General features: G+C 53.3%; 3 protein-coding genes across 7 annotated transcripts; 1 reads left to right on the forward strand and 2 right to left on the reverse strand.

Annotated features, from left to right (window-relative positions):
• Positions 1 to 1,289: 1,289 nt before the first annotated feature.
• On the reverse strand, positions 1,290 to 4,744 carry Rita1 (RBPJ interacting and tubulin associated 1). 4 transcript variants are annotated; one of them, XM_055605885.1, is made up of 4 exons: positions 4,457 to 4,744; positions 4,132 to 4,250; positions 3,525 to 3,878; positions 1,290 to 2,267 (listed from the first exon to the last, which is right to left on the reverse strand). In XM_055605885.1, exons 3-4 carry the CDS (start codon positions 3,791 to 3,793, stop codon positions 1,760 to 1,762), a joined length of 777 nt encoding a protein of 258 aa, XP_055461860.1. In that variant the 5' UTR covers positions 3,794 to 3,878; positions 4,132 to 4,250; positions 4,457 to 4,744; the 3' UTR covers positions 1,290 to 1,759. The 4 variants fall into 4 exon arrangements, with proteins under 4 accessions (XP_055461860.1, XP_055461858.1, XP_055461859.1 ...); XM_055605883.1 differs by having other exon boundaries at positions 4,132 to 4,254; XM_055605884.1 differs by having other exon boundaries at positions 4,132 to 4,283.
• A 447-nt stretch (positions 4,745 to 5,191) lies between these two features.
• Ddx54 (DEAD-box helicase 54) lies at positions 5,192 to 19,665 on the forward strand. 2 transcript variants are annotated; one of them, XM_055605887.1, is made up of 20 exons: positions 5,192 to 5,396; positions 8,804 to 8,933; positions 10,059 to 10,129; positions 10,511 to 10,699; positions 10,790 to 10,839; positions 11,525 to 11,566; positions 11,687 to 11,782; positions 12,385 to 12,506; positions 12,593 to 12,654; positions 12,748 to 12,879; positions 13,786 to 13,996; positions 15,360 to 15,494; positions 15,835 to 16,068; positions 16,157 to 16,230; positions 16,834 to 17,031; positions 17,967 to 18,106; positions 18,189 to 18,302; positions 18,673 to 18,777; positions 18,995 to 19,110; positions 19,220 to 19,665. In XM_055605887.1, exons 1-20 carry the CDS (start codon positions 5,226 to 5,228, stop codon positions 19,441 to 19,443), a joined length of 2,616 nt encoding a protein of 871 aa, XP_055461862.1. In that variant the 5' UTR covers positions 5,192 to 5,225; the 3' UTR covers positions 19,444 to 19,665. The 2 variants fall into 2 exon arrangements, with proteins under 2 accessions (XP_055461862.1, XP_055461863.1); XM_055605888.1 differs by having other exon boundaries at positions 15,838 to 16,068.
• Positions 19,666 to 20,430: 765 nt separating this feature from the next.
• Cfap73 (cilia and flagella associated protein 73) lies at positions 20,431 to 27,009 on the reverse strand. The gene is made up of 7 exons (XM_055606403.1): positions 26,916 to 27,009; positions 25,153 to 25,258; positions 24,179 to 24,283; positions 23,661 to 23,861; positions 22,177 to 22,398; positions 21,821 to 21,979; positions 20,431 to 20,623 (listed from the first exon to the last, which is right to left on the reverse strand). The coding sequence occupies exons 1-7, from the start codon at positions 26,969 to 26,971 to the stop codon at positions 20,546 to 20,548; spliced, it is 927 nt and encodes a 308-aa protein (XP_055462378.1). The 5' UTR covers positions 26,972 to 27,009; the 3' UTR covers positions 20,431 to 20,545.
• Between the last annotated feature and the right edge of the window lie 870 nt (positions 27,010 to 27,879).

A 27,879-nucleotide genomic window follows, 5' to 3' on the forward strand; every position in this document is an offset into this window, starting at 1 on the left:
GTTTACCCATGGAGGCCAAAGCGGGGCATGTAACTTATTGGAACTGGAGTTACAGGTGTTTGTGAGCCACTTGAAGAGGGTGCTGAGATCTGAATGTAGGCCCTACCAGAGCAGTTAAATTCTTTTAGCATGAGAGTCCCCCCTTCAGTCTCATTTTTCTTAAAAGGTGTGTGTGTACGCGCATGCACCTGAGTTTATAAACATCACATGTGCGCCTGGTGCCTGCAGAGGTCAGAGGATGCTGGATCCCTGGAGCTGGAGTTACAAGCAGTCATGAGCCACCTGCTGTGAGTGCTGGGAACCAAACCCAGATCCTCTGGAAGAGCAATAAGCACTTAACTGCTGGGTCAGCTCTCCAGTCCTGCTTCCTCCATTTTCTGTGGTTCCCATCAGGTTGCCCTGTTCCGTCACCCCCAACTGCTCTGACACCACAAACCGGTGGCATCACCCTGGGCTCCAGCTAGCATTCAGTGTAGATGGAAGAAGAATGTGTGTTTCTAGTTCTAGCCCGCATCCACCAACACAGAGGAAAGGGGCAGGAAGACAAGAGGCAGGCTAACCAATTCTTTGTGAAAGCTCTAGAGGCTTACACATTTTACACAGCTAAAGCACAAAGCATGTGTGCCTGGACATGACTGACTTACCTCTGCAGGTGATCACACATGTCCCTGGGCCTGTCTATCCCTGCTCTCCCCTGCCCCCAGTAGCATGACTACCCTTTCACAGGGTAGAGGCCACTGGTGGGATGCCCACTGGGCTCCCTGGAATGCTCAGGAAGAGGCTCAAGATCCCATTTGCATCATCCAGGGGAGGATGCAGAACCGTGGATGAACTCTTAGGCTTAGGGCCCCGCTGCAGTGCTGTGGAGTACAGGCCACAGCCAGGCCTAAGGCTCTGCAGACCTCAGCCTGTGTCTGGCTGCCTTTTCCTCTTGGCTCATTTTTTTGGAGGGGCAGGGGGATTGCTGGGGATGGAACCCAGGGCCTATTCATGTATGCTCGGCAAACACTCTACCACCAAGCCATGTCCCCATCCCCTAACAAGACAACTGCTAGCAAAGGACTTTCACCGTGTCCTGAGCCCACAAGAACCACCCACTGGCCTATGTGTGGAGTTGCAGGACAGAAACAGGACTTAGGTAGACTAAGCATTACCTGAGGTCTGTGAGCTCAGACTTGAGCGCCACAGTCATTTCTACCACATCCTCTAGTCACAGCTTTCCTGTTTAGCTCTGCTATTTAAACTGACTGAAGCCTTTACTTAAGGGGGGAAGCAGTACACCACTAGATTTTCGTGAGCTAAATGCATTTAATACGTAGAATAAATACATGAATATTAAGATGGCACCCCATGCTCCACCCTTGGGGTCTATATGCAGCCCAGATCTCTCCCCTAAGGCCTCCAGACCTCTGTGGAAACTGAATCCTGAGCAGGGAAGCTGGGTAGGGTTTGGCACTGATGCAGAAAGGGGCTGAAACATGGTGAAAAGGACATCTCAAGGACTCCAAATACCCTACAGAGGAGGCTGGAGACATCCTGAGTTTGTGGGGACCAAGGAAAGTGTGGCCCATCCTCACCATGTTGACTTCTCCACCATGTTGGGGAGCAGGTCTAAGAGAGACCCTCACCTGGAGCACTTCCTATAAGCCCCACCATCAATTAAAGCCATTCCTTGGTCTTTGAGGAGGGACCCTGCTCCCCAGCAGTCCCCACCTGAGCTGAGGACTGGCTGGGAGCCAAAGGCTTACCTGGTGAGAACTCATTTCCAAGGAGGCTTTGGCCTGGGGGGGCCGACCCCTCGCTTAGGGGCAGCTGGCCCTGAAACACTGCCTGACTGTGCCTTGGGAGTGGCCAGGGGGCTCCGGACAGTCACCCCTGATGTGGAAGGCTGGGGACTCCAAGGCTCATTGGTCTGGGGGACACCGGAAGCTGAATGAGCCATGCTGGGGACAGTTAGGTGGGAGAGCGATTGGGAACGCCTCTGCCCCAAAGAGCAGGAAGCACCCAGCCCATTATGAGACATCTTCGGGGAACCTGTGTCCACTCTGGGCTCTGCCTTGGAGGGTCCAGCTGGGTGAATGGCTCGAACTGGGGTCTCTCTGGGGCAAGGTGAGTGACTGCCCCTTGGGGTGGGTGGCGGCGTCCAGAAAAGGGTCCGGAGCTTGGCAGCATCCCCCATGGCTGTCCGAGACCCCTCCTTGCTGGTGCCCTGTGGCTGGGAGCCAAACAGTGATTCATCACAGTAGGATGGGGTGTGGCCAATCAACCTGGAAAAGGGAAGGGCGCAGTGACCTGGGGTGACAACTCTAAAGCCCTCTACAACCTCACTCCCCACCAGATACTGGAAGCAGCAGGAGCCTGCCTGGTGCCCTCGGGGGGGCCTTGACTTATTCTTCAATAGGCTGACAAGTATCAGCCCAAAACAGCTCAGGGCTTTTCTCCCTCTTCTGGAGACAAAAGGACATGGGGTGGAGGGGAGCAGGTCTAAGAGAGACCCTCACCTGGAGCACCTCCTATAAGCCCCACCATCAATTAAAGCCATTCCTTGGTCTTTGAGGAGGCCACTCCATGAGCCCCTGTGAATACTGTACATGCTCAAGTCTTGTGCAGCAAATGAGAGACACTCTCTTGAACCTACTCAGCTCCAGATTAATGGAGTAATTAGGCCCACTGAGTGCTAAATAAACAGTCATCACACTTAGAAGCTTGGGCCAGCAAGGTGGCTCAGTGGGTAAGGGTACTTATAGCCAAGACTGACAACCTGAGTTTGATCCTTGGGATCCATGTAGTAGAAGGAAAGAACTGACTCCTACAAGTTGTCCTTTGAGCTCTCCCAAACAAAAATATACACAAAAGTATACACTCTTCCCATACAAAAATAACCAAATACAAATGTACTTTTCAAAAAGTCTGTATGAGCTTAGCAGAGATGCAACTTTTTTCCCCTGAATAGTTTTTTTTCCCCAAGAATTGCCTTTAAATTTTTTAAAAGATGTATTATTACTGTGTGTGTGTAAGATGTGGCTATGTGGGCGTGTGTGTACACACATGGAGGTCAGAGGTCAACTCTGTGGAGTCAGTTCTCTTCTTCCACCTTTATGAGGGTTGCAGCAACTGCAGGACACTAGGCTTTTGAGGCAAGAGCCTTTTGTCAATGAGCCATCTCAGCAGCCACCGCTACCATTCATCAGGACCTTCCTATGCATTCCTGATTCCTCTTAGTGCTAGCGTTTTACATGTACGTACCAGTGTGTAGGCCTATGCACCATGTGTGTGACTCGAATGTCAGAAGAGGGGTCGGATGCCCTGGGCCTGAGTGGAGAGTGCTGAGCAGCGAGCATGTGATGTGACTAGCTCTCTCCAGCCCCCACTGCCGCGACTTCTGGTAACTACAGCCCAAACCATGAGCCAGAATAACCCTTATCTCACCTAAGTGCCTTCTGCCAAGAGTATTTTATCACAGAAACCAGAAAAGGGACCAAGAGAGCCACCCTGAGTACAGGGGTGCACCCCCGGCCCATTACCTGTATTTGTTTTTCTTCCTTGGTGTGAGGTTTGGGGTGCTGCCCCTGGAAGGGGTGGACTCATAGTCTCTCTTGGCCAGGGAGACCTTCGGAGGTCCCAGGTCCACTCCTCTCACTCTGTTACAATTCTGTACCCACGGTGGGTCAAAGTCTGGAAGAGTGGGCCGCGTTCCTGCTGGGCTGCCAAACAGGGTCTCATCCACATAGGACGCCCTGGCCTTGACCCTGTAGCTGCTGGGGCTGCGGTGCTGAAGGTGGAGCGCCTGCATTCTGCAGTGGGTCAGTTCCACTGGGGTCCTCACGCTGCCCAGTGGGTGTGCTCTGCGGCTAGATAGACTCAGCCTCCAGGGCTCCCTGTGGAAGGGGGCAGAGTGAGGTAAGAGCAGGGTCAGGTAAGTAACAGCAGCAGCCTGGAGTCTCAAGCCCAAGGGCAAAGAGGGCTTTTCCCTGCTGAGGGAAAGCGACTGTCTTTCTCAGAGGGGGATTGTTTGTCAGGGGGCACCGTAGAAATGCTTCACTCTCTTGCCCCTCCCAACCCAGAGTTTTATGTAGCCCAAGCTGGCCTGGAACTCACTATATTATACTATATTATATAGCCAAGATTGACCTTTAACTTCGGATCCTCCCGCTTCTACTTCCCACGTAGAATTGCACGATCGCCTGGCGTCTGAGGTGCATGGGTTCGAACCCCGTGCTCTGTGCATGCCGCAGGCTAAGCAGGCACTCCTGTCTTTTTAGTTGTCAAGACATGGGAAAATGCTGTCAGCAAATATTTAATGAATAAACAGATACACACTTTTAGCCTACAGTGTATGCTCAACAAATATTTATAGTACGATAATGGGCGTGCAGGGGGATGGCACTAACCAGACAAACTAATTATGGTGGGAGAGGGAAAGGGGCTCCCAAGCCACTGTCACCCCCATGCCTACCTTGTGCAAAGCGCTTTACAAACGCAGTCAGTTCTAGTCCTCGCCAGCAGCCCGGTTTGGTCTCTTACATTCAATCCATTTTCCCCGATCACAACTCAGGCTCCAAACAGCGGAGTAAAAGCGCAGGCATCAGGGGAACTCTGTGTCCGGCGCTTTTCCTACCCGGGCCTCTGGCCAGCAAACTCCGGCTCTGCCGCAGATCCCGGTACAGCACGGCATCCGCACCGGTGCCACAGAGACACGCGCCCACACGCATCACGCTGGGCAACAGGAGCGATGCCCCGCCCCACGCAGCTGGGACGTCCCTAAAGCCTACCCCCGCGCAGATGGTACGGACCACAGGACACACCCCCGTTTCGTTTGCGTATCGCAGGCCCCGCCCTGTGTAGTGGGTACATTGCTCATGCCCTTCCACCCTCTCAGTTGGTACGTCCCTCAGGTCTCGATATCGCGTAGTTGATACATCCCTTAAACATCTATCACCGCCCATTTGGTACATTCCTCAGGCTTCGCCCTCAGTAGTTGGTATGGCCCTCAGGCCCCGCCTCCGCTGACACGTCCCTTAGGCCCCGACCCCAGTTCTGTTGGTTCGTCCCATTGGTGAGGCCACGTCGACGCCCCGTCCCCTGTGCAGTTGGTTGGTCCCTCAGACCGCGCCCTATGGGTGAAGCCGTTCGTCCCGCAGGCCCCGCCCCCGCGCAGTCTGTGTGTCCTGTAGGCCCTGCTCTCTTCCGGGTCCGAGTTTTCTCCCCCCCCCCTCCCGGCCCGCATGGCGGCTGGTAGGTGCGTGGGGCCCGGTCCATGGTCGCGGTCCGCCATGGCTCCGCGGAGGAAGATGAGCTTGAGGAAACGCCGAACTACGGCTTCCCAGGTCCACGAGAGCTACTCGGATGATGGGGAGTTCGAGATCCAGGCGGAGGATGACGCCCTGGCGCGAAAGGTAGGAACGCGGGGGCCCAGGTCGGGCCCTCGGCCTGCGCTCTTCCGCTTGTCCGTCTCATGATCGTGGGCCCCCATTGGGTGCCTTCGCGCGGGGGCGGGGTCCAGTTTAAGCGGCCAATGGAAAGTGCAAGTGCCTGATTTTGGGGTGGTCTTAGGACATAAAATAAAGGAGAGGCTGGACTAGACCTCTGAGAAGCTGGGTTATGAACTAAACTGGTATTTGCGGACGTTTGTCCTGCTTCAGCTGCGCCGGCCTCATCAGCGCTATCAGAGGGGACAGCAGTAATGAACCTGGGGATGGTCTGGTGTGTGCACGTGGGGACACAGGTGTGAGCACCAAGGTAGGCAGACGCCTACCTTGACGCCCACCGTCCTGTGCACAGCGGGTATATCTCTTCATTTCTCCAGCTCAGTCAGTGAGCTGCACTCAGTAGACGGTCAGTAAATGCGCAGAAACCGCTAAAGGCAACGAGAACGCAGGTGGCCATTGCCAAAGAATCGAAATCTGCCCACGTGGTTCAGACCAAGGGTTTTGCTGAGGCCCGGTCCTGCACGGGCTATGGGACATTCTGAAGAAGTTGCTCAACTTTTTTACAAGTTAAAACTCAGCTTGTGGGCTCCGGATGTTGCTCAGTTGGTAGAGCGCTTGCCTGGCGTGTGCCGAGCATTGGGTTTGATGTCCCATCACCACGTAAAAGCAGATCTTGTGGCACACACCTGTAATCCTAGGGTAGGCGTGGTGAAGGCAAGAGGATCAGGAATTCAAGGCCACCCTTGGCTATATAGTGAGCTGGTAAGAGCTACACCACCAATCCTGAATATTTTGCTTTACAAAAGACATAAAGGATCCTCCAACTTGGGAAACACACATACTTATTAAAGATCTGTCACACACTTAGTATAGAGCTGGGAGAGTAGCCAAGTCCACACTATAGCATTGAGCTGACTCACCCCCGTCCCCCAAACCAACAACAACAACAAAATCTTTGTATAGTGAAACCAGAATACTGCATGGATAGCCGAGTCAACTTCAAATGGTTCAGGACAGCCTCTTCATTCCTCCCTCCCCCACCTTTAGTTTTGGCAGACCAGACCCAGGACTCCAGGAGGGGTGGGGACAGGGGATTCCCAGGCAGAATGCTTAAACTAGTAACAAAAATTCCAATGGGCAAAGCTTAACAACTTGTCAGGAAGGTTATTTGCCTTATATTAATTTTTGTATTTATTCACTTGTTATGTTTTATTTTGAGACAGGTCTCACTCTTTAGCCCAAGCTGTCTTTGAACTCAGCAAGATCCTCATGCCTCTGCTTCCGGAGTGCTGTGGCTGCACCACCACAGCCCATCATATTAAAGTGGTAGGCAGGGTCTTCTGTAGCCCCGGGTAGTCTTAGATTCACTGAGGAGCAAAGGATGGTTTTGATCTCTTAACCCTCCTGCCTCCTGAGTGCTGGGATGGCAGGTTTGTGCCACTACATTCTTTCTGGGGCCTGTGATAAGTTATACAATCACTGCTTCAAAGGTTTAAAATTTTTTTAAGTGACTTGATGAATTTCATCAAAAGAAGTCCAGTGAAGGAATTGGCTATGATGCCACACACCTGTCATTTCAACCCAGAAGGTGGAGGCAAGAGGATTGGGGGGTTCAAAAGGCCAACTTGGGCACAGAAGACCCTGTCTGGAAAAGACCAAACCAAAACAGAAATGTTATGCAAAAACACATAAAGTATGTTATTTGTAAGCCAGAAAATAAGTTGAGAGACCAGAGAGGTGGTCCAGTAGATAGGAACGGTTGCCCGATGAGCCCGGTGACCTGAGCTTGATCCCTGAACCCAGCTTACAAGGCTGGATGTGAGAGCTGGAGAGATGGCTCATGAGTTTAGAGCACTGGCCACTCCTTCAGCAAACTGGGATGCAAGCGCCCTGCACAAGTGTTGCCGGCTGTAAAAGTTATCTCCTCTCACTGCCTCCATCTGCTAACCCAGACCTAGTCCTAGGAGCTTCCAGCCTCCGTAGGATCTAATTTTTTTCTGTTTTTTTTCCTGGTTTCTCTGTGTTGCCCAGGCTGTCCTGGACTTTGTAGCTTTGTAGACCAGGCTGGCCTGGAACTCAGAGATCCGCCTGCCTCACCCTCCCAAGTGCTGGGATTAAAGGTGTGTGCCATCATGCCTACCCTGCTTTCAAGTGCGGGTGCTTCTTTCTACAAACTGACTTTACCTTCACTGTTTGGGATTAAAGGTGTGTACTCTGGGTTCGTCTATATTTCAGCCAGAATAGCCTTGTTGTTATCTCTCTATATCCCATACTCCCTCCCCCACGCCCCAGTTCCAGGGGTTCCAGCATCCTCTTCTGGTCTCTTGGGTGCTGTACTCACATAGTTCATATAATCTATGCAGGCAAAACACATTTAAGGAGCTAGATGTGGTAGCATGCGTCTGTAATCCACCCAACATGTCACCGTAAATATCTGTGTTGGTTCTCACCACTGAATCTCTGGTATCCAGTTACAGAATCCGGGTTCATCGCATATTTATAGCTTTATGATAGTAGGCTTAGAGTCTCTTCTGAGAGAGATGAAATAATGAAATAAGATTCAGGATGAAATGAGAAAGGGATAAAAAAAGGCCAGGTCTAATGGTACAGGACTGTGATTCCAGTTGCTTAGGAGACTGAGGCAGAAGGATCGCAAGTTCCATGCCAGCCTGGGCTGCATGGGGAGTTCAAGGCTAGCCCGCTAACTTAGTGAGACTACGTCTCAAGAATAAAGAATAAAAAGAGGGTTGGGGATGTAGTTGAGTGGTAGAATATTGCCTAATATGTGCAGGGGCCTGAGTTCCATCCTGGGTACCATCAGAACAATAGAAACATTTAGTGGGGGAGGCAGGGAGTCTTGTGCCATAAAGTGAGATAACGATTTTTATAAGAATAGAAAGAAATTGTTATTAAAAAAAAATTAATCAAATAGGAAATGAGGCCAAGCATAATGGCCCACACCTTTAATCCCAGCACTTGGGAGACAGAGGCAAGTGAGTTTGATCTGCATAGTGAGTTCCAGGCTAGCCAGGTGCATGGCCATTCCACAGGCACATCCCAAGTTACTATAGATACACATAGCGCACACACACACACACCTGGGTCCTCAACCTTCAGCAGCTGCCTCTCCTGACCAACCCTGGGTCTTTATACACCCCACTTAACCTCAGTTTCTAGAAGGGTATGCTTAGGCTCAGGGATGAGGCAGACTAAGTCCGGCTGGCAAGCCCTGTAGTTACTCTGCAGAACTTCCCTGCACCTCTGCCCTGGCCTGGCTTTCCAAGGAAAGCTTGTTGGAGAATTGTTCTGCTTGCAGGCCTTCCACCCTTGTGGTCAGTCAGAGCTGATGCTGACTCTCCATTCCTCCCCCTCAGCTGGGCCCCGGCAGAGCCTTGCCCTCCTTTCCTACCTCAGAGTATGGATCAGATGTGGAGCCCGACACCCGGGAGATGGTACGAGCCCAGAACAAGAAAAAGAAGAAGTCTGGAGGCTTCCAGTCCATGGGTAGGTAAACAGGCTGGTAGCTGGGGCCCTGGGGAGCAGCTGGGAGTGAGGGGAACGTGGTATCATTGTGCCCTCTGTGCTTGGTTACTGATGTCTACTGTAGGCCTAGCAGTGTGGTTTGTGTCAAATAGACTGAGGCAGTAGAAACAAGTAGTCTTTCATGGCAGGCTTGGAAAGGGGGCCACCTCTGCAAGCACAGAAGGTGGCAGAGGGTTCAGTGTTGGACAGGAGGGCAGCCTTGAAGAGATGGGCACGAATAGGGTGACACTTGCATGGGAATTACAGCTTAGGTGCCCTGCCCTTCACACAGCAGCAGCTGCCACGGCAAGGACTGAGACACCCCCTGGATTACTTCTAATAGCAAAAAAAAAAAAAAGGATCTGGATGTGGTGGTGCATGCCAAGGCCACACAGTAAAACTCCGTCTCATAACAAAACAAAAATATCTACAGCTTTTGGGACAGACAGAAGGTTATCATCTATAATATGCAAGGAGTTCTTACAAATTAACAAGAAAAGGCAGAAGCCCTGAGAGAATGGGGTGAAGAAACTGCATAGATGACTCACAAAAGCAATCTAGATGGCTGTTTAGATCAAAAGCAAAGTGCTGGGGCTGGAGAAATGGCTCAGAGGATAAGAGCACTGTCTGCTCTTCCAGAGGTCCTGAGTTCAATTCCAGGCAACTACATGGTGTCTTGCAACCATCTATAATCTGAACTGTTGCCTTCTTCTGGCATGTGTGTGTATAGGCAGATAGAGCATTCATATACATAAAATAAATTTAGAAAGCAAAACAAGACAAAAAAGGCAAAGAATCAGGGCACTCTTGAGAATCAGGGGACTCCAGCAGAGACATACATGTAGGCACGGGGAAGATAAAGGGCTGACCAGTGTGGAGTATGTAGCAAGGCCTTGTCTTGGACGGGAAAGTTGAAATGAGAGAATTCCAGCAGATGTCAGGTGGAGCATCCCTTCTGTAGTTTGGTGTCTTACACTCCTTTAACTTTCCATTTTCTGCTTTCCGTTTTTCTCTCTGTGTGTCGGTGGACAACGCAGTCTTTTGTCCTGTAATGTCTGGTGGCCACTGTGGCCCCCAGACCCCTGACCACTCCCATGTCTCTCCCAGGCTTGAGCTACCCTGTGTTCAAAGGGATCATGAAAAAGGGCTACAAGGTGCCAACACCCATCCAGAGGAAGGTAAAGAGCCAGGGCAGCAGACTGGGGCGACAGCGGGCAGTGGCCGTGGGACAGCTGTTCCTGCTCCAGATATCATCTTGCTTGTCCTCTTCTCTGGCTGAAGCCATTTCATGGGGGAGAAGTTGGGTCCAGCAGAGCCCATACGCTGTGGGAATCCGTGAGGGGCTGGGCTGTAGCTCTCTGCCTCTTGTCATGCTGAGCCCGCCCAGGCAGCTCACAGGTGCCCTGTGATCACCCGACACTTGCAGTTGGCTGCAAGGGAGACAATGTGAGGCCGACAAGGAGGTGCGGGTGCTCATTCCTAGCTGAGAGGCTGATGGCTCACCTACCCCAGCCATGCTGGAGCCAGAGCTGACCCTGCCTCCATCGTGTGTCTGATAGACCATCCCCATAGTCTTGGATGGCAAGGATGTGGTGGCTATGGCCCGGACAGGGAGTGGCAAGACGGCCTGCTTCCTCCTCCCGATGTTTGAGCGACTGAAGGTGCATAGCGCGCAGTCCGGGGCCCGGGCCCTCATCCTCTCACCCACCCGGGAGCTGGCACTGCAGACCATGAGATTCACTAAAGAGGTATGGGTAGTACCTGGTGGGAAGTCATGAGGAGGCTAAGACAGCATGCCCATTCTGGCCTTCGATCCCTCTGTCTCCCTCTCTCCACAGCTGGGCAAGTTCACAAACCTCAAGACTGCCTTGATCCTTGGTGGGGACAGGTAAGGACCCCTTACCCCGTGTCCCAGCTTCCCTGTGCAGGCCTCAAGGGTTCCCTTTGTGGGCCTGAGTTGCCAGTCAGTAACAACAGCTTCTCTGCATGTTCAAGGGGACATGTGGTAGAAGCTGGGACAGGTCCCTCTGTCCCTGTCCACTAACTGTGTTGGGTCAGGGCGTTTGGTGAGACCTTGGTTGGATATGTCATTCTCTGGGTGCCATGCTAAGGCTGCAATCCATCTGTCCTGCTCACCTGTTCCAGCTTCTACCAAGAGTAGTAGTCTGTGATTGTTAGAAAGCCTACCTTCCCTAAGCTACATGAAGCCAGAATCCCCACTTCTACAGCTGTCCCAGGGGTGCTTCAGGACAAGCCAGGGACTGGCACTTACTTGGCCATTGGTAATTTGTGCTAGGTGAAGCCAGTAGTTCCAAGCTGAGTCACTAGGTGGTGCTGTGGGTTGGCGACAGCTTTGGTGTGGCTCCAGCCAGAGAGGACAACCAGTGCCTAAGGTTCTCCGTTGTGTCTCAGCTAGGGCAGTGCTTTGGCCAGGTGTCTCATAGTAGCCATTTCTCACTTTGGTACCTGTGGTGTGTGTCCCATGGTGAGGTGTGGGGATGCTGGGCGATGGGATACAGGATGGACAGACTCAAAAGCTCTGTCCTCTCAGGCTGACTCTGCTTTCTTTCTAGAATGGAAGACCAGTTTGCAGCCCTGCATGAGAACCCCGACATGTGAGTTTGTTGTTGGGATGTGATACTCTGGGGCCTCTTCCCAGAGAGTGGTTTGGAGGGTGCCAGGGGTGCTGGTGGAGCCCTGGACCTGGGGTGACCTGACCTGTGTATCTCTTATAGAATCATTGCCACCCCTGGTCGGTTGGTGCACGTGGCTGTGGAGATGAACTTGAAGCTCCACAGTGTGGAGTATGTGGTTTTTGATGAAGCAGACAGGTGAGGCCCTGTCTGCACGGAGATACCTCTGAGCAACTGTCAGGGATGTTCTCAAGGCCCAGGAAGCAAAGAGAGGGGAGGTCACAGGAGAATAGCTCTGCCCAGGGAGACCAGAATGTGTGTTTGAGTAGTCCCATCCCTGGGAACTACTAATCATTTTAAGTTTATGTTTTAGTACTGATAAGAATGCTACATTCGGGGCTGGAGAGACAGCTCAGAGGTTAAGAGCACTGTCCTTCCAGAGGTCCTGAGTTCAATTTCCAGCAACCACATGGTGGCTCTGAGATCTGGTGCCCTCTTCTGGCATGCAGGTGTACATGCAGATAGAACACTCATACATTAAAAAAAAAAAAAACAAACAAAAAAAAACCCCAAACTCTTCTAAAAAAAAAGAATACTACATTCAGTGCTGGCTCTCCACAGTGGGGAATGTTTGCTAAGGATGCCTAAGGCTGAGTTCATTCCCCAGCACTGGGAAAACAGACATACAAAAGATTAACAGCAGCACATGGCAGTGATTCTGGAGTGAGGGTAGTCAGGGTTCTAAGCGCTTTAGGATAGAAGCTCTTCTCCTGACCCTCCCTGCCCGCCACTCACTGCAGGCTCTTTGAAATGGGGTTTGCTGAGCAGCTACAGGAGATCATAGGCCGCCTTCCTGGGGACCACCAGACAGTGCTCTTCTCAGCCACATTGCCCAAACTGCTGGTGGAATTTGCCCGGGCAGGTGAGCCACTGGGGCATGCTGCTGGACTAGGTGGGGTCTGGGATCTTCCTTCAGTGACCCCTGCACTGTCCTCCACACCCGAACAGGCCTCACAGAACCCATACTCATTCGTCTGGATGTGGACACAAAGCTGAGTGAGCATCTCAAGGTGAGGCCCTATTGGGCCCCTTTTCCAGGCTAGTGGCCAGGCAGGGTCTGCTGGCTCGTGGCCAGGAGCCCACAGCCATCCTTCTCCCTGCAGACCTCTTTCTTCCTCGTTCGGGAGGACTCCAAAGCTGCCGTGCTCCTCCACCTGCTGCGTAGTGTTGTGCGACCCCAGGACCAGACTGTCGTGTTTGTAGCCACAAGGTACCACGCAGAGTTCCTCACAGAGGTAAGCAGGGCCTCTATGGGATGGGGAGATCAAGTGGGCTCTCACACCAGCCTCATTTGGAGCCCAGAGCTCCACTTTCAAGGAAGACCACCAGAGGGCAGCAGCAGAGCAGCCATGAGCCTGGGTGGGGCTTTCTCCGCACACTGACATCAGAAAACACCAGTAAACTGTCAGTGCCAGTTGTGTGGGTGCCACTATTGCCAGCATCCCCCAGCTGGTCTTGGCCTGTCTGGCATTCTGTCCAGATCGTCTGCAGCAACTCGCAGTGGACTTGGATTTTTTGAGAGGGTGGATTTCCAGTTGGTGACATCCCTGGCATCTAGGCATAATGTTAGCTCATTGTGGTGTGGTACGCCTTTGGCCTTTTCTGCACATTCACACCTGTGTGACCCTTAGCTAGATGCAAGTCTGGGGAGTCCCAGTAGCCTGGAAGGCTGGGGGAGGAGCTGTCTAGCCACTGTCTCACACCCCAGCAGCCACACCTGGGCCCTGTGGAGGACACGGGTGACCGACATGTTAATGGCCCTTTCCTCCCCCGAGCATCTGAGACCGAAATAGTAACATTGAGAGAGCGGTTGATGCACTCTCGGGCTTCCTGTGTTTTAGGCTCACTCCTCAATGGTTCATTAGCCTCCTAGTCCTGTGAGCACAGGGAGGCTGAGTGATCTGCCTGTGGTCACACAGGATCCTTAAGGCAGCCCACTGTATGCATTGTGCCCGGTGATGCTCCCACAGCCTTGCAGAACTGGGAGGCGGTGGGAGCTTCACTTACGCTGATGCAGGTGGCAGTCAGGCTAGCCAGCACACTGGGATTCAAACCCACGCTGCATGATACCTTGGCTCAGGCCCAGCCTCCAGCCCTCACTCCTGCAAGGCTCCTCACCTCCTCGTCTTCCCTCTGAGCAGTTGCTGACAGCCCAGGGTTTGAGCTGCACCCACATCTACAGTTCCCTGGACCAGGCAGCCCGCAAGATCAACCTGGCGAGGTTCACACACAACAAGTGTTCCACCCTCATCGTGACTGACCTGGCCGCCCGGGGCTTGGACATCCCACTGCTAGATAATGCCATCAACTATAGCTTTCCCGCCAAGGGCAAGGTCTTCCTGCACCGAGTGGGTGAGCATCCTGACTGCACTGGTGGACACAGGGAGGGGCACTGTGTCATGCTGGCAGCTGGGAATTTGGGGAAACTGAGGCCTTAAGCAATGTTTATTAGGTGGATCCTGACAGGCAGCCCCTAGCTCTTTTCTTCTGGTGTTGGGAACGGAACCCATGGTGTTGCTCGTGCTAGCCAGCCCCACCACAGAGCAGGCTGAGTGTGTGCTGTGTTCATAAATGCAGACAGATTAAAATATGCACGGGGAGAAGCTGGCTTTCTTAGGGCTGTTCTTTGTGTGACTGAGTGTGGCTAGATTTGTATGCACGGCTGTCAGGCCGAGTAGGGACAGTGGTGTGAGGGTGCTAGGGTCTGTGTCCTGTCACTTCACTGCTAGGCTCATGGGAGACCCTGAGCAGTGTTTCCTGTTGTGAGTCCCAGATCATGTCCTTGCTGGTCTGCTATCTCCAGTCTCCATGGTTTTCTGCACAGCTGGCTCCCTACCTGGGGGTTTCCAGAGCTACCGGGGAATTCCTCTGCTGCCACCTGACAGACCATGCCCACTGAAACCTGCAAAGGAGGGGATGTGGTGTTTGCCTAAGACAAGGGAGAAATCTGTTCATATTGGCACATGTCTGTGGTCACCGCACTCATGCTGAAGCAGGAGGATCAGGAGTTCAAGGTCAGCTAGGGCTACATAGACCCTGTCACAAACAAGAAACTAAGAGCTGAACTGTGCCACCTGCAATTTACTCAACACAGTGCTGGGGTCATGTTGGGTTATTTCCCACCTGCTGCTGCTTTTCACACTGTAAAGCGTTACAGATATTTTCATGTACTGCGCTGTCAGTCTTCCTGGGTGGTGCATCTTCAGGAAAGGGCTGAGTAGTGAGCGTTTTTATTTCAATACAGTAAACTATTTTTGTTGTAGCTATTCAGTTCACGGTGTTAGGAGGAAAGTTCCCATTGGGAATTTGTAAATGAGCGGGCATGGCTGGGTGGCAGTAAAACTTTATTGTACAAACAAGTGGTGGACCAAGTAGAGCTCACCCTATTCCTCAGCTCTGAAATTCCCACCTGGAGGTCATCAGCATATTGACCAGTCCTCTGTCCTGACACCTTTAGGAAATTCTGGCCCAAACCTCTTTTTGTGAACATTTATAGTTTTACTCATTCCTTGGGGGAAAAAATCTCCCACAGTTGGAGTGCCAAGGACTTTGAGTCCTGGTTATGAGTGGTTCTTGCCCTTCTTTCACCCACTTGAACTCTGTACCAACCTGTGCCCACCCCTGCCCACAGACAGGAGTTCAGGAAGGCCCTGGCCTAACTCTAGCCCTCAGGGAGTTGGGGTCCCTTGCTGAAACTTAACTTTTTCCCCCACAGGCCGTGTGGCTCGAGCAGGCCGAAGGGGCACAGCTTATTCCTTGGTGGCCCCAGATGAGGTCCCCTACCTGCTTGACCTTTACCTGTTCTTGGGCCGCTGCATCACCCTTGCCCAGCCTCATGAAGTGCCCTCAGGTGAGGCAAGGCTGGACAGGGGCTCAAGTCTCTGTGGAATTCACAAGCAGGCAGGGGTGCAGTGGTCTGGCTTCAGGAGGAGGCTGCTGGTTCTGACCATAGAAGATCCCGCCTACCATGTCCTGGGAGATAGCCACAGGCATCGGTGGGATGGCTTTGGGCTCTGGGTCTACTCTTGGGGCCCTTGTAGCCAGAGTGAGGGGAGCCTCTGCTCCTGTGCATCCCGGCGTCTGACCGAACACACCACCCTCAGTGCCCCTCTCGTTTGTAGTCCTGGTGCCCATAGGCCATGAGGGGATAAATTACTGCTACCTGTCTCCTCAGTGTGCTCTGTGGCCAGCAGGTACAGTTGGCAGCGACGGCGTGCTGGGCCAGGTGCCCCAGAGTGTGGTGGATGAGGAGGACAGCTGCCTGCAGACCACCCTGGACGCATCACTGGATCTTCGGGGCCTGCACCGTGTGGTCAGCAATGCTCAGCAGCAGTATGTGCGCTGCCGTCCAGCGCCCTCACCTGAGTCCATCAGGAGAGCCAAGGAGCTGGACCTGGCAGGGTTGGGCTTACACCCACTCTTCTGTGAGATTCTGCTGGGTGGAGTAGGTGAGGGTGGGTTGATTGGCCCTTCACAACCTGCCCTGGCCTTACACACGTCCTTCCCTTCTAGGCTCGCGCTGTGAGGAGGGAGAACTGCAGCTCCTGAAGCTGGTGGACAGCATCAGGAACTATGGCATCCGCTCGGTGAATGGCTGGAGTGTGGGCCCCTCAGCGGGGATTTCCTTCTGAGTTGGCAGCTTGTTAACATGTCCCATAGGTTCTGTTGGCCCCTCATAGACACCCCCTTGATCTAGAGCATTTCTGTGATCCAGGGCAGATCCATGGAGCACCTTCTCCCACTACTCAAAGATAGATTTAATCCCCTTAAGAGTGTGATGTGTTCTCTGCCTTTCAGAGGCCTGAAGAGCCCTCCATTCCCAGTCTTGACCCTCCCACCTGTTCACTTCTGGGTATTCAGGGGTGGGCATATGCAGTGGGGTTTGGGTACAAAGGCAAGGAGAGTCTGGCTAAGTGGGCAGTAACAAAAACAGCTAGGGAGTGACACAGAGCAAGCAATGGCTTCAAAGCCAAGTATACTCAGTATGAGGTCCAGGTTCTGGCTTTTCTTAGCTGTGTGGCCCTGGGCCAGGCAACCACTTTCTCTGGGCCTCCCTCTAATTGTGCAGTACTGCTATAAAGGGTCCCAACTCCCACAGTGAAGACTTGAGGAATACAGGCCTCAGCTGGCTTAGGGTAGGGCTGGAGGTCGGTGGGTAGTAGGCAATAAACATGGCATCCCTTTTGCAGACCATCTTTGAGATCAACTCCTCCAGTAGGAACCCAAGCAGCCAAATGATGCGCGCCAAGCGGCACAAGGACCAAAAAGCTATCACCAGCTTCCATCAGGGGCGTCAGGAGAGGCAAGAAAGCCTAACTGAGTCATTCGGCCTGAAGATGCTGCCTCAGAGGGAGGAGAGAGAGGAGAACCAACTGGAAAGTGTGAAGGTGCGGGCTGCAGGGGCAGGCAGCTGCAGCCGGGGGAGAGACATCTAGGTCCCAGCAGCCCGTGGGACAGGCAGTTTGGGGACATCTCCCCATAATGTGTATGGAAGTGGGGCACAGCCTCAGCTTACAGTCTGCAGGGGAGGGGTGTGGAGACTAAAGCAGGACAGCCGCAGTTTCAAAGCCAGCCTAGGGTACAGGGTGATACTGACTCAGATAACCAAAGAGCTGGCTCAGCAGTTAGGAGCCGGTACTGCCCTGGGTATGTTGGCTCACATCTTTGCTGCCAGCACTTGGGCAGCAGAGGCAGGTGGACCTCCAAATTCAGGGCCAGCCTGTACAAAGTCTTCATACTGAGACCCTGTCTCAAAAGCAACAAGAAGTCCTGCTTTCATAGGGAATTGGAGTTCTCAACACCACATTACGTGGCTTACAAACTGCCTATAACTCCATAAACACACAACTAAAAACTAAAATCTTAAGAAAGACAGAGATCCTTTTCCAGATGTTGTGGCCTGGGCTATGACTAAGCAGTACAGCCTGAGGTCCTGGTTGGAGAAAAACCCTAGTAGGGACCCTGGAGGATGTTAGAGTCCTACCCACATGGCAGTGGCCCCCTCATGCACCTCCTCCCCGTCTCTGCATCACTATGTCTCCCCTGTCGCGTTGAGGCAGAGAGTGCCTTAGTCAGAAGGCATAGGTGTAACCTATTATACGGAAGAAGCCAGGACCGAGTGCGGTCAGGGCTGTACTGGTAGAACAAGGCATCATTATTTTATTGCCAGCGTCCAGCCTGCCCTGCTCTCCAAGCTATTTTGCATGCAGATGAGGATCTTGCAGCAGTCATCTTCTGGCAGATGAAAGGGGAAGTCTTAGCCCCTTGGTTCTAGTGGGGCTGCCCCAGGCCCCAAGGGTGACATAGGCCCTCTGCCTGCCAGGACATCTTCTCAGAGGTGTACCAGAAGCAGCCAAGGCCAGGACACAACCAAGGAGCCAAAAGACGGAGGGAAGAGGCCCGACATCGAGACCGGGAGTTCTATGTTCCCTACCGGCCCAGGGACTTCAACAGTGAGAGGGGGTGAGTGTGAGCTTAGGGCCCAGTGTGGTGTGGACAAAGAGGGTCTAAGCCCTATTAATCAAATTCCCACTTGAATCTGCAGGCTGAGTGTTAGTGGGACTGGAGGGGCCTTTGAGCAGCAGGTGACTGGTGCAGTCCTCGACCTGATGGGGGATGAAGCACAGAGTATGAGCCAAAGTCGGAAGCAGCTCAGGTGGTGAGTGATGAGTCGAGGTGCCACCAGTCATGGCCTTCTGTGTCCTCTCTTGATTGCTCAGAGCAAGGTGGTGCCTCCTTCCCTGCTCCGTACCCCTTGTCACTGGCCTTTCCTGTCAGGCCCATGAGGTCTTGGACACAGCTCCCCCAATACACACAGGGCTGGAAAGTTTTGTGGGGATCAACTCCCAAGTCCCCAACCTCCATGCACCTTGAGACCTGGGCTGTCCAAGAAAGGTGAAGGGATGGTCAAAGAACTTTTGAGTGTTTAGTGCAGGCCTTTTCCTTTAATCCTCAACTGGCTACAGGTGAGGGGCAGGTGAGGGAATAGGTTCCTCAAAGTGGTCCCCCCCCATCTCCCTTTCCCTCAGGGACCGGAAGAAGAAGCGGTTTGTGGGGCAGTCAGGCCAAGAGGACAAGAGAAAGATCAAGACGGAGAGTGGCCGGTATATCAATAGCTCCTATAAGAGTGACCTGTATCCTGAGAGACAAGGCTGCAGAGTGGCCGGGCCAGGCAGCTCCCTGATCCTGGTTCCTAGAGCGGGGGGCTGCATCTGGGGGTGGGTGGGGTCCAGCTGCTGCACTGAGAGGAAAGGCTGCAGAGCCCCAGGGCCGCGCTTCCTCAGCAGCCCTCTCTAAGGGGCCTGCCACCAGTTTGGACACTACGTATCACTTCCTTAATGAGTTTCCCAGCTACCAGAAGTGGAAGCAGAAGCAGAAAATTGATGACCAAGACTCTGATGAAGATGGGCCGTCCAGCAGGCAAAGCCCTAGGCCCCGCAGAGGTGGGAAGCGAGGCCGTAGTCATGGTGAGCAGGGCAGGTGGTATGGTCTAACTAGGGGGAGAGCAACCTGCTGTGAAGTGAAGGGATGAGCATGAGTCAAAAGCTGAGCTCCCCCAAATCTCTGTGCTGACAGGTGAGTCCCAGACCCGAGCAGTCAGTGCACCCGCGCGCTCAGAACTCAAGACCAAGGAACAGATCTTGAAGCAGCGACGTCAAGCCCAGAAGCAGCACTTTCTGCAGCGAGGGGGCCTGAAGCAGCTTTCGGCTCGCAACCGCCAACGAGTCCAAGAGCTGCGCCAGGGCGCCTTTGGCCGGGGTGCTCCCTCTAGGAAAGGCAAGATGAGGAAGAGGATGTAAGGAGCCAGACTCAGCCCTGGGGCTTGCTGGTAGCCCCGGTATGGACATCAGAGACGGGTTTCCATGTGCTGTTGTCAGAGTCTCCTACAGGAGCCAGTATTAAGGAGAAGTAGAGCTGTATGACCACAGCAAGCAACAGCTGCTTTTGATTGGGACCTTCATTGGGTGGGGTCTTGAGGAAGCATAGGAGTCTAAGCTAAATAAAGGTAGGCACACCAAGTCCTGACTGTTGTTGCTGCTGCTGCTTTCATGCATTCAGGGTTCAGATGTCACGGCCATGGAATGTGGCTGCCTCCATCCCAGTGTTGAGTTTTAATGTAATAAACTCTTATGGGCCGCCTCTGGTAGAGTAGAATATAGTTTACTTGGGGTGTTGGAAGGGACAGATTCGGGTAGGAAAATCTCAGCTGATGTATCAGCTGAGTGCAGGTGGCCATGGCAGTGTGCCCCACCTGGCCTGGATTTTTAAACCAGGCTGGCTTCAAGCTCTCGGAATCTGCCTGCCTCTGCCTCCCGTAGCCCTGTGATTACAGGTGCCCGGCTTCCCTCCAGGCCCCTGAGGTGAGGAAGGTAAGACTCTGGATCCAGTTACCGAAGCAGCTCAGGACCACTGCAGGGTAGAGGCAGGCTCTGAGGGTGGCATTGCCCTTATGCACATGCAGGAGAGACCCAGTCTGCCATCCTTGAGTCCTCCATCCCCCTGATGGATTCCTCCACCTTTTGTTTGAGGTTCTGGGAGGGTCATGGATCCTGTAGTGCAAGCCAGGTACACACTGGAGACTACCCTGCTGGGTCCCGAAGAGCAGACGCTACCAACAGTCAGCTGCTGCCAGGACCCACTTTACTCGTCTTGGGGTACACCAGCCCTGTCTAAACTTGTCCAGTGGCCCCAGCCAGCTGGAAGGGAGGCCTGTGTGGTGGGTGGTGACAGCACAGCTGTCAACCCCACACAGTTTACTTAACTGAGTGCATGATGGCATGGCTGGCACAGCTCCATCTTGCCCAGGAGAAGGCATATTCAGAGAGCCACTGTGTTGAGCCTGCACACCAAGAAATGTGGGACTTGTTCCCTCGGGTCTCCTTTGCCGCTCACCTGGCTGAACTAGGAGGCAGTGGCTGTGGGCTCAGCCTGGGCAAGGTTGGCCAGCATGGCTGAGAGGTCCGTGATAAACAGCTTCACCTGGGGGCGGGGATGACATGGCCTGATCACATCCTGTCCCCATCCCCCCACACACAGGGAGGCCTATGCCAGGGTTGGGTCTGGAAACTCCACTGGAGAGCCTTTGATGGTGCCCAGTCCAGCCCCCCAAAGTTTCTTTTGCTTTGATTATTAGTAGAGTACAGCTCAAACTTGGCTTCTAACTCATGGCAATCCTCCGCCTCAGTCTCCTGAGTGTTGAAATGATTGTATATACCACCAATTGTGTGTGTGTGTGTATGTGTGTGTTGGGGTTTTTTTGTTGTTTGTTTTGGGTTTTTTGTTTTGTTTGTTTGTTTGAGACAGGGTTCCTCTATGTAGTCCTGGCTGTCATGGAATTCACTCTGTAGACCAGATTGGTCTCGAACATGGAGATCTGCCTGCCTCTGCCTCTGCCTCTGCCTCCCGAGTTCTGGGACTAAAGGCATGCGCCACTACACCAGGCTCCACCAAATGATTTCTAACCAGACACTTTGCAGCTTTCTAGCTGGCTGTCTGCCAAGCTGGTGTCCCACACACATCAGATTGTGTTTCCCTTGGATCAGGCTTGTTTGTTGGCTTGTAACCTGTCTTCATAGTGTCCTCTATTTGTGCTAATTGTTCATGTATATGGTCTAAACGGACACTTATAGGCCATGACCTGGGAGCACGCTCGCAGCAGCCTCTGAGACCCTCTTCACGTCCGTCATCTGGGAAAATATTGACACAGCATCAAGATCCTTTGTCACAGCAGTGACAGGTGAGGCCAGGTGTCAGTTCACTGCCCTGGCCAGCCTGGCAGTAATTCCTGACCTGGACAGTGGATGAGAGGGGAGACCCAGCACCCTCCTCCAAGCCTTCTTCACAGGAGCAGAGGGATGGAGGGGGAGGAGTTCAGGCTCATCTTCTCCAGTCAGCCTGGGCTATATGAGACCCCGACAAAAACAGCCTGGCTAACATGACCCTGAGACTTAGCGTGTGTTAACTCAAGGGCCAGGGTTAGATTCATGGGTGAATCTAACCAGCCTGGCAAGGGGCACACAGACCCACTGACACTCCTGGCAGATACAATACTGCCAGCTGAGTGGTTTTCTGGCCACATAGTAGGTCAACTACAAGGAACCCACACCTGCAAAGGGCCCTTAACATCAAGGTGTCCCAACCTCAAGTGCGGTTTTCCAAACAGGCAGAGGGCCTCACCTCCTCCAGCTGCCCCTCCGTGTCCTCCACGTCCAAGGCTCGCGGCTGAGTCTGGCGCAGGCGCACAAGCTGGTACAGGTTGAGGGCAGACATCCGAGTGCGTCCCAGGAGCAGCGTCTTGGCCGCTGCTGTGTTCTGGATTTGAGTCCACTTGGATTCCTGCAGAAACGTACACCTATGTCACCACTGAGTTGGGACCTGGCCCTGGGGTTGGGGAGGCCCCATCCACCTGACAGGTGTACCCAGGTGTTCTGTGGCCCGGGACAAACACTGTCTCTGGTACCCAGTGGTGATGTGTGCCTCAGCCCCTCGGTTAGCACAGTGGGTAGGTCCTCGCCAACCCCAGGCACGCGCACCCACTGCAGAGTGCGCTCCCTCGCTGCCTCCAACTGCTCGAGCAGCTGCGCACGCTGCTGGCCCAGACGCAACAGCTCATCCTCCTTGGCTTCCCGCAGACGATTCAGCTGCACACGGGTCGTGTCCAGCTCCACCTGTCGCTTGCTCTCCGCCAGCTTCAGTGCCTCCTGTGTGTCTGCCAGGCCATCGAAGCGTGCCACCAGTTCCTGAACCTCCTGAAACTGGGGGTGGGGGGAGACGACTCACTCATTCACATGACCTACAGTCCTTCGCTCCCCACCTGGCTTGCCAATATACCCTGGGGGCGTCCCCAGTCCCAGATGTGCCATGGGACACCTCAGGCCCTGAAGTGAGGAGAAGCAGGAGCCGTTGGATAGGGATTTGAACCCTGTCCCTGCCCTTCCTGCCTCCATGATTAAGCCTAGCTAATCTGATTAGGCTCCACAATTTGTCGTTGACACCACTTCATTATTCACTCACCAAGCGTTGTAGCTGATGCCTGGAATGCGAGCATTTGAGAGACTGAGGCAGAGGGTTGCTTGAAGCTTGAGGCTAGCCTCCACTACGTATTGAGTACCTGGTTAGCTTGGGCTACAGAATGGAACCCTGTCTCAGTGAGTGAGTGAATGAATGAGGGAGTGAATGAAAAATAGAGCCAGGCAGGGTGGCAGCACAAGGCTGAGGTGGGAGAATTAAGAGGTGAATGTTGGGGCTGGAAAGATAGCTCAGCGGTTAACAAGCGCTGGCTGCTCCTGCAGAGGACCTGGGTTCAATTCCCAGTACCCACATGACAGCTCACAATTGTCTCTAACTCCAGTTTCGGGGGATCTATGGCACGAGGTATGCACAAGGTACACATATTTGTGCCTGGGAGTTGAAGGCTGGGGTGTGGTGGCACACGCAGATCTCTGAGTTCTCAAAGGCCAGTCTGGCTTACAGAGTTCCAGGACAGGCAGGGCTGCACACAGAGCTATCCAGGAAACCCTGCGGCAGGGATGGGGGCGTCATGGGAGGACTGGATGATAAGAGTTGAAGGTTGGTCTTCACTGTGTATGGAGTCCAAGACCAGCCGTGTCTCAAAAATCAAACCAAACCCATATCAGTAAATCAACCCAACACACGCATTTCTCCCTCAATCCAACTTTCCACAAATCATAATAAAATTTTATATTGTTCTCTGTCCTCTCTCTGCCTCTCGCTGTCTCTGTTTCTCTCTGTGTCTGTCTGTGTGTCTGTCTCTCTCTCACACACACTTGCTTTACTTCATGACCCTGAGTGCAAGTGAACTTTCTGGAACCGTTTTTTGACCTGTAAAATGGGGTTGACAATAACAGGACCCCGTTGACCAGACTTAGGGGATGACTGGAGATCAAAGTGCATCTCTGGTAGACAGTGAGCGATCAGTAAGTGCTGTCTCTTGTATACAGTCAGAGTTCGACAGGAGCCTGAACAGAGCGGTCTCCTGGCTCTCAGCTCGGCTCACCTCCGGCAGGTGTTCCAGCGCGCCCTCCAGGAGGCGCGCACAGGGCTCGAGGCGCCGCAGCCTCCGCTGCAGCCGCGCGCGCTCCCGCCGCAGCTCCTCCAGCTGTGCGCGCAGCCGCAGCGCCTCTGCCTCCTGATGGCGCGCTCCTTGGCTCTCCTCTGTGGCTCTCCGCTGTGCGCGACCCCTTCGGGCCTCTGCGTCCTGGGAAGGAGGATGGCGATCTAGGAGTCTCAGGACTTCGGGGCTTTTGGCGCTCTCCCGCCTCCACCAAACAGCAACATTTGCGCTCTAAACCACACGAACTGTGATTCAGGCTCCTCGCTCATCCTCCACCCTCTGGCAATCTGGTCTGTCCCATTGCACTCCGCCCCCACTCTGCCCCCACCCCACCCCAACACACACACACACACACACACACACACACACACGCACGCACACGGCTTTCCTAGATTGGGGCCGTTCTGGGGTGGCAAGCAGGAGTCCCTGAGACCTGCCTCTGGCCCTCAGCGTCCACTGACCTGGAGGAATTTGTCAAATCGGATGAAAGACCCCTTCAGCTCCTGCTCTTTCTGCTCCAGCTGTGCCCAGCGCTGGTTCAGGGTGGCCATCGTGCTGCGAAACTCCTTGGGGCAGGGTGCAGTTAGAAGTGTGTGTGTGTGTGTGTGTGTGTGTAAGGTCACCTAATGTTTCACCCAATGCTCCCAGCTGCAGCTGCTCCCCTGCTCACACACAACACCCTCCTGTGGGCCCTGAATGCTCTCCTTCTCTGTCCTCCCAACCTCTTCTCACCTCCTCTCTTCCAAACATTGCATATTCCAGCCACCTGACCCCCTGAACTTTAATATATACAATGTTTTAAGTTGTGTATATTTAGGGGAGGCGTGTGTGCATGTGAGCACAGTGGCCTTAGAGGCCAGAAGAGGGTGTCTGGTCCCCTAGAGCAGGAGTTACAGGCTGTTGTGAACTACCTGATGTAGGTGCAGGGATTTGAACTCTGCTCCTCTAAAAGAGAAGCCAGTGCTGTTAACTGACGACCCTCCAGCCCCATGACTCTGTGCTTTCTCCTTAAATTCCGATTTTTGTGCCCCTTTCCTGCTTCTTTCTCCTTTCTTTCTTTGCTGCATTATCTGGCTTACCTCTCTAAGCCTCACTTCTTCCGGGAAGCCTTGTCTGTCCACTCCATTGGGAAGTAGAGGCTCCCCCGCCCCAGACTCCAACAACCCTTGCCCAGTGCTTTCTCATACAGCAACCCCCACCCAACACCTATTTTCCTCTCCAGACCAAAACTGGTCAAGGGCCAGTGCAGCGGCCAGCACACACAGTAGGTGCTCATTGCACTCGCATGCCTTTGTACCAAGTTTTCTCACTAGATCATCCTTCAACAGAGGAGGACATCAGGGCTCAGAGTGGACTCACCCAAGACTGTGTAACCCCCACTGGGCACCACCAATGTGTGTCTAGGGACCCCCAAATTTTAGCAACTGAGGCTCACCTCCTTCTGGTGCTGCAGAGCCTGGTCTGCGGCTGCTAGCTCTTGTTTCTTCTCCCATAGACGAAGCAGGGGTGGAAAGTGTTCTACATTCTGCACTAGAGGCTTCCTGAAGGAACCCAAAGGGGAGGAGGTAACAAGAAGCAAGAGGAAGGGGAAGACTCCCTGAGGGTGCTAGAATGGCCCCACTCACTACCTACTGAGTCTGCTTTGGTTTTTAAAGAGCTAATGTAGGGCCAGGCTAGCCCAGGCTAGCCTTGAACTCTTGATCCTCAAGCCTCTACCTTTTGAGTGTTAGAATGACAGGCATGAGGCTGGCACACCTACTAGCTACTGAATTTTTGATCACCAGTTTGCTGAGCACTTTTTTCTGTCCAGGCAATCTGTCCCAGTTCAACCATCAAGAAGACAGACAGAAGCCAGGCGAGGTAGTGCGCACCTGTAATCCCAGCACTTGGGGAGGCAGAGGCAGGTGGATCTCTGTGAGTTTGAGGCCAGCCTGGTCTACAAAGTGAGTCTGGGAGAGGCAAAGCTACACAGAGAAACTCTGTCTCAAAAAAACCAACCAACCAAACCAAACCACCACAACAAAAAACCCAGATTAATGGAAACCCATGTTGCTGGGAGCTGTCCTCTCCTGAGGACCACAGACAGTAAGAAGGATGATAGTTGCAAGCACTATCATCAGACACGGTGGGCCCTGAGAGGTAAAGTTCAGTAGACCAGAGACAACTTTCAATAATGGAGTCAGGAAGTCCTTCTGGACAGAGGACACTGGGACAGGGCACTGACAACCTTAGGAAACAGAGTCCAGGCCAATGAAACGGTCAAGAAACACCCTGGCTCCCAGCAAAACACCTGGGTATGTTGAAGGAGAAAGGAGATGACAGGGGGAAAATAAAATCAGAGCTACAAGGTTAGCTGTGGCGGGCCATAGGGAAAGAAGACTTTGACCCTCAGTGAGACAGGAGCCATGGGCAAGTTTTGGGTGGAGCAGAAAACCTTTGTGGCTTCCATAAGGAGCTGGGAACAGTGGGTGCTCACTGATGGGGCCGAGGGTACTCCACAAAAAAATGTTGTTCTCATCAGGCTGGCATGGTGGGGAGGTGAGGTAGACCTGTGCTGGGTACAGATTGACAGCAGAGCCGATGGGGCAGGGCAGCGTGGGAAAGGAGTAGAGGCCACCTCAGAAGCTGGAAGGGTGTCACTTTGAGGATGACTATAGGAGGAGCAGGTGGGGTGGAGGTGACAGGTTCCTCCTCTGACCACACAGTAGAAGCATTCTTCTGTGGGAGCCGTCCAAGAGAAGCTGGGTGTGGGAGCCTGGCTCTCCTGGGAGGACGGGAGTCTGACATCTCAGTCAACAAAGCTTGCCGAGCTCTGAGACGGCCCCACTGCCCCCAGAGCTGACGTCCTTAAAATGCAGCTTCTCCTCTGGACAGTGGCTTGCAGGAAAATTCCTTTCCACCCTGGTTCAAGGATTTCATCTTTGTGAGACGCTGGCCAAGGCTGGGGGGGGGGGGGGGGAGCAGGCCAGCCATCCCAGAAACTCAGAGATTGGCCTACCACTGGCCAGTTTAGCTCTAACTTGCCCGCCGTGACCTTGTGGGGAGGCCTGTCTGAGTTATAGATTCTCTTAGGGCCTTTGCACCCCACCCTAAGACTGCCCAAAGGAATGAGGCTGCAGGAACGCCAGAAGAAGGGATGGGCTCTCTTTTTGCTCCCCCTCTGTCTCACCCCATGCACCCCTTCCTCATACAACTCACTTAGGCACTCTCTCTCGGAGGACCAGTCGGAAATACTCCTCCCAGGCTACCGCCATTCGTCTACAGGTGTCTTAGCACAGGCCAAGGGGCTTGAACTGGAGAGTACTGCCCTGCCTGGAGCTCGCAGAAGTCCAAGGCTGAGCAAGCCCTGGTTGCCTGGACAGCCAACAGCGCAACATTCCGTTGCTAGGCTGCAGCCTAGGAGGACCCACCCCTGCAGGGACAGACAGCAGCCAGGAAGGGAGGGGACGGCTATCTCCTCTCTAAATTTGGAGACAGTGGACACGACATGGGTCTTGGGTCAATAGTTCCTTTTCCGGGAGGCCTGTGTCTGACCAAGTCCTCTTCCCAGCCAGGTAGAGTCGGGCATCACTATGCAACAGTATGCTTCTTCAATCACACCAGAGAATAATTGGAGCTGGAGTGGGGCTCAACTCTCCCTTGGCTTATACAAGGCCGTGGGTTCCATCTCCAAAAGAGTAATTATTGAGTGCCCCCCAAAAGAGTAATTATTGAGTGCCCCCTGTTTTCCCAGCCCTATGTACTGCCAGCCATTCCCGGGAAAATTCTTGAGGGGCTCCAGTCCTTTAAGCTCCCATGTCCGTGTTGCTGATGGGGCTATCCTGTGTCTCATGGAGCCCCAGGCTGCTTTGGAAAAAGTGCTGCTCTGAAGAGGTGCCCTGGGAAGGGGCTGGTGCCTTGCCCTTGAAGGGTGGAGGAGGGAGAGACTGTCACAGTTTGAGTACTTGCTGTGGGTCTGTCGAGATGCTGAGCCCTCCACTGTAAAGAGCATTTCATCTAAGGCTAGGGGGGTCTAAGTACTAGGGAAAAGGTTCAGCAAAAAAAAAAAAAAAAAAAAAAAAAAAAAAAAAATGCCCACAGCATATCTAACTGGAAGGTGCAAGCAGTAACTCGTCAAATGCTTCAGAGGGAATCCTTTGCACCCTCCCTTCCTTCCTTCCTC

The sequence above is a fragment of the Psammomys obesus genome, unplaced genomic scaffold, assembly GCF_907164565.1.
Source record: "Psammomys obesus unplaced genomic scaffold, mPsaObe1.curated_primary_1811, whole genome shotgun sequence".
Taxonomy (NCBI): domain Eukaryota; kingdom Metazoa; phylum Chordata; class Mammalia; order Rodentia; family Muridae; genus Psammomys; species Psammomys obesus.

Bases quoted from the DNA above. Each gene is read 5' to 3' on its own strand.
- Cfap73 (XM_055606403.1), bottom strand. From the start codon at position 26,971: ATGGCGGTAGCCTGGGAGGAGTATTTCCGACTGGTCCTCCGAGAGAGA. The intron at 24,284-25,152 runs GTGAGCCTCAGT...CCCTGCCCCAAG, and splicing joins CTCTGCAGCACCAGAAGGAG to GAGTTTCGCAGCACGATGGC. The intron at 23,862-24,178 runs GTCAGTGGACGC...CCTCCTTCCCAG, and splicing joins GATTTGACAAATTCCTCCAG to GACGCAGAGGCCCGAAGGGG.
- Ddx54 (XM_055605887.1), top strand. From the start codon at position 5,226: ATGGCGGCTGGTAGGTGCGTGGGGCCCGGTCCATGGTCGCGGTCCGCC. The intron at 10,700-10,789 runs GTATGGGTAGTA...CTCTCTCCACAG, and splicing joins CCATGAGATTCACTAAAGAG to CTGGGCAAGTTCACAAACCT. The intron at 16,231-16,833 runs GTGAATGGCTGG...TCCCTTTTGCAG, and splicing joins GGAACTATGGCATCCGCTCG to ACCATCTTTGAGATCAACTC.
- Rita1 (XM_055605885.1), bottom strand. From the start codon at position 3,793: ATGCAGGCGCTCCACCTTCAGCACCGCAGCCCCAGCAGCTACAGGGTC. The intron at 2,268-3,524 runs GTAATGGGCCGG...TCCCTTTTCCAG, and splicing joins AGGAAGAAAAACAAATACAG to GTTGATTGGCCACACCCCAT.